Genomic DNA, 812 nt, shown 5'->3' with positions numbered 1-812 from the left:
TTTTTTAGAATTTGCTGCATTTTATTTGCACACTTTAACGTGTACTTTTTAGTATGAACACGAAGTAGAACTGCGTTCTGCTGCACTTGAAACCATCTTCCACAAACCAGGTCTGAATGTGTTTATTTTTGTTTTACACGGGAACTTTTACATAGTTTAAACTTGCAGGCTTTTCCACAATCACCGACTTTGGAAATTATTTTAAAAGTTCTCCCATGTGGAAGAGCCGTTCCTCGGGCGAATCCGCGTCCCGAGGTGGTGGCTGCGCTCCCGCCCGTTATTTCGGGTCTGAGCCGCGCTCCGTACCGCCGTGCTGTGGCGCCCAGACCCCGAGCCGGGAGCCGTCGCTGCCCGCACGTGGCGGCACTGAGCGCGGTCCGGGCGAGGTTGTGAGAATTGTACCGCGCCCCGCCTGACGGGAATCCGTTCTGGGGCTGAGATCTGCCCTTAGAGGAACGCGTGCCGGGCGGTAACGGTGCGACGCGGCCTGGATGAAGGCGCGGTGACGTGGAGGAGACGTGAGGACGCCCGGGGGGCGGTGCTGAGGGCGGGGCGGAGCCTCGCAATGACGTGGAGTGAAGACGAGTCCCGTAAGCGGGGCTTCATCCCCGCTCCCGGGGTGCGGTGCGGCCCGTGACGTCACGTGACGCGACGTGACACGACGTGACGTAACGCCGCTCGGCGTGGTCACGTGTCCGCGGAGTCTCTCCCCCCCCAAAACCGTCGGCGGGTCACGTGAGCGGCGCGGGGCTGCGGCGGCGCGGGGGCTGCCGGGAAGCGCGAGTGCCCGGCTGCGGGAGGAGCCGCGGCCC

General features: G+C 62.3%; 1 protein-coding gene across 1 annotated transcript in view; it reads left to right on the top strand.

Moving 5' to 3' along the window:
• Positions 1-565: 565 nt before the first annotated feature.
• ZCCHC10 (zinc finger CCHC-type containing 10) overlaps positions 566-812 on the top strand; it is a 9,885-nt gene continuing 9,638 nt past the window's right edge. The window contains exon 1 of the mRNA XM_019620328.1: positions 566-619. Within this exon, the coding sequence (XP_019475873.1) occupies positions 566-619 (54 nt within the window). The remainder of the gene's footprint in view (positions 620-812) is intronic.

Source organism: Meleagris gallopavo, chromosome 15, assembly GCF_000146605.3.
Source record: "Meleagris gallopavo isolate NT-WF06-2002-E0010 breed Aviagen turkey brand Nicholas breeding stock chromosome 15, Turkey_5.1, whole genome shotgun sequence".
NCBI lineage: Eukaryota > Metazoa > Chordata > Aves > Galliformes > Phasianidae > Meleagris > Meleagris gallopavo.
The sequence above is the reverse complement of the archived record's forward strand: the minus strand, read 5'-3'. Positions and strand labels throughout refer to the sequence as shown.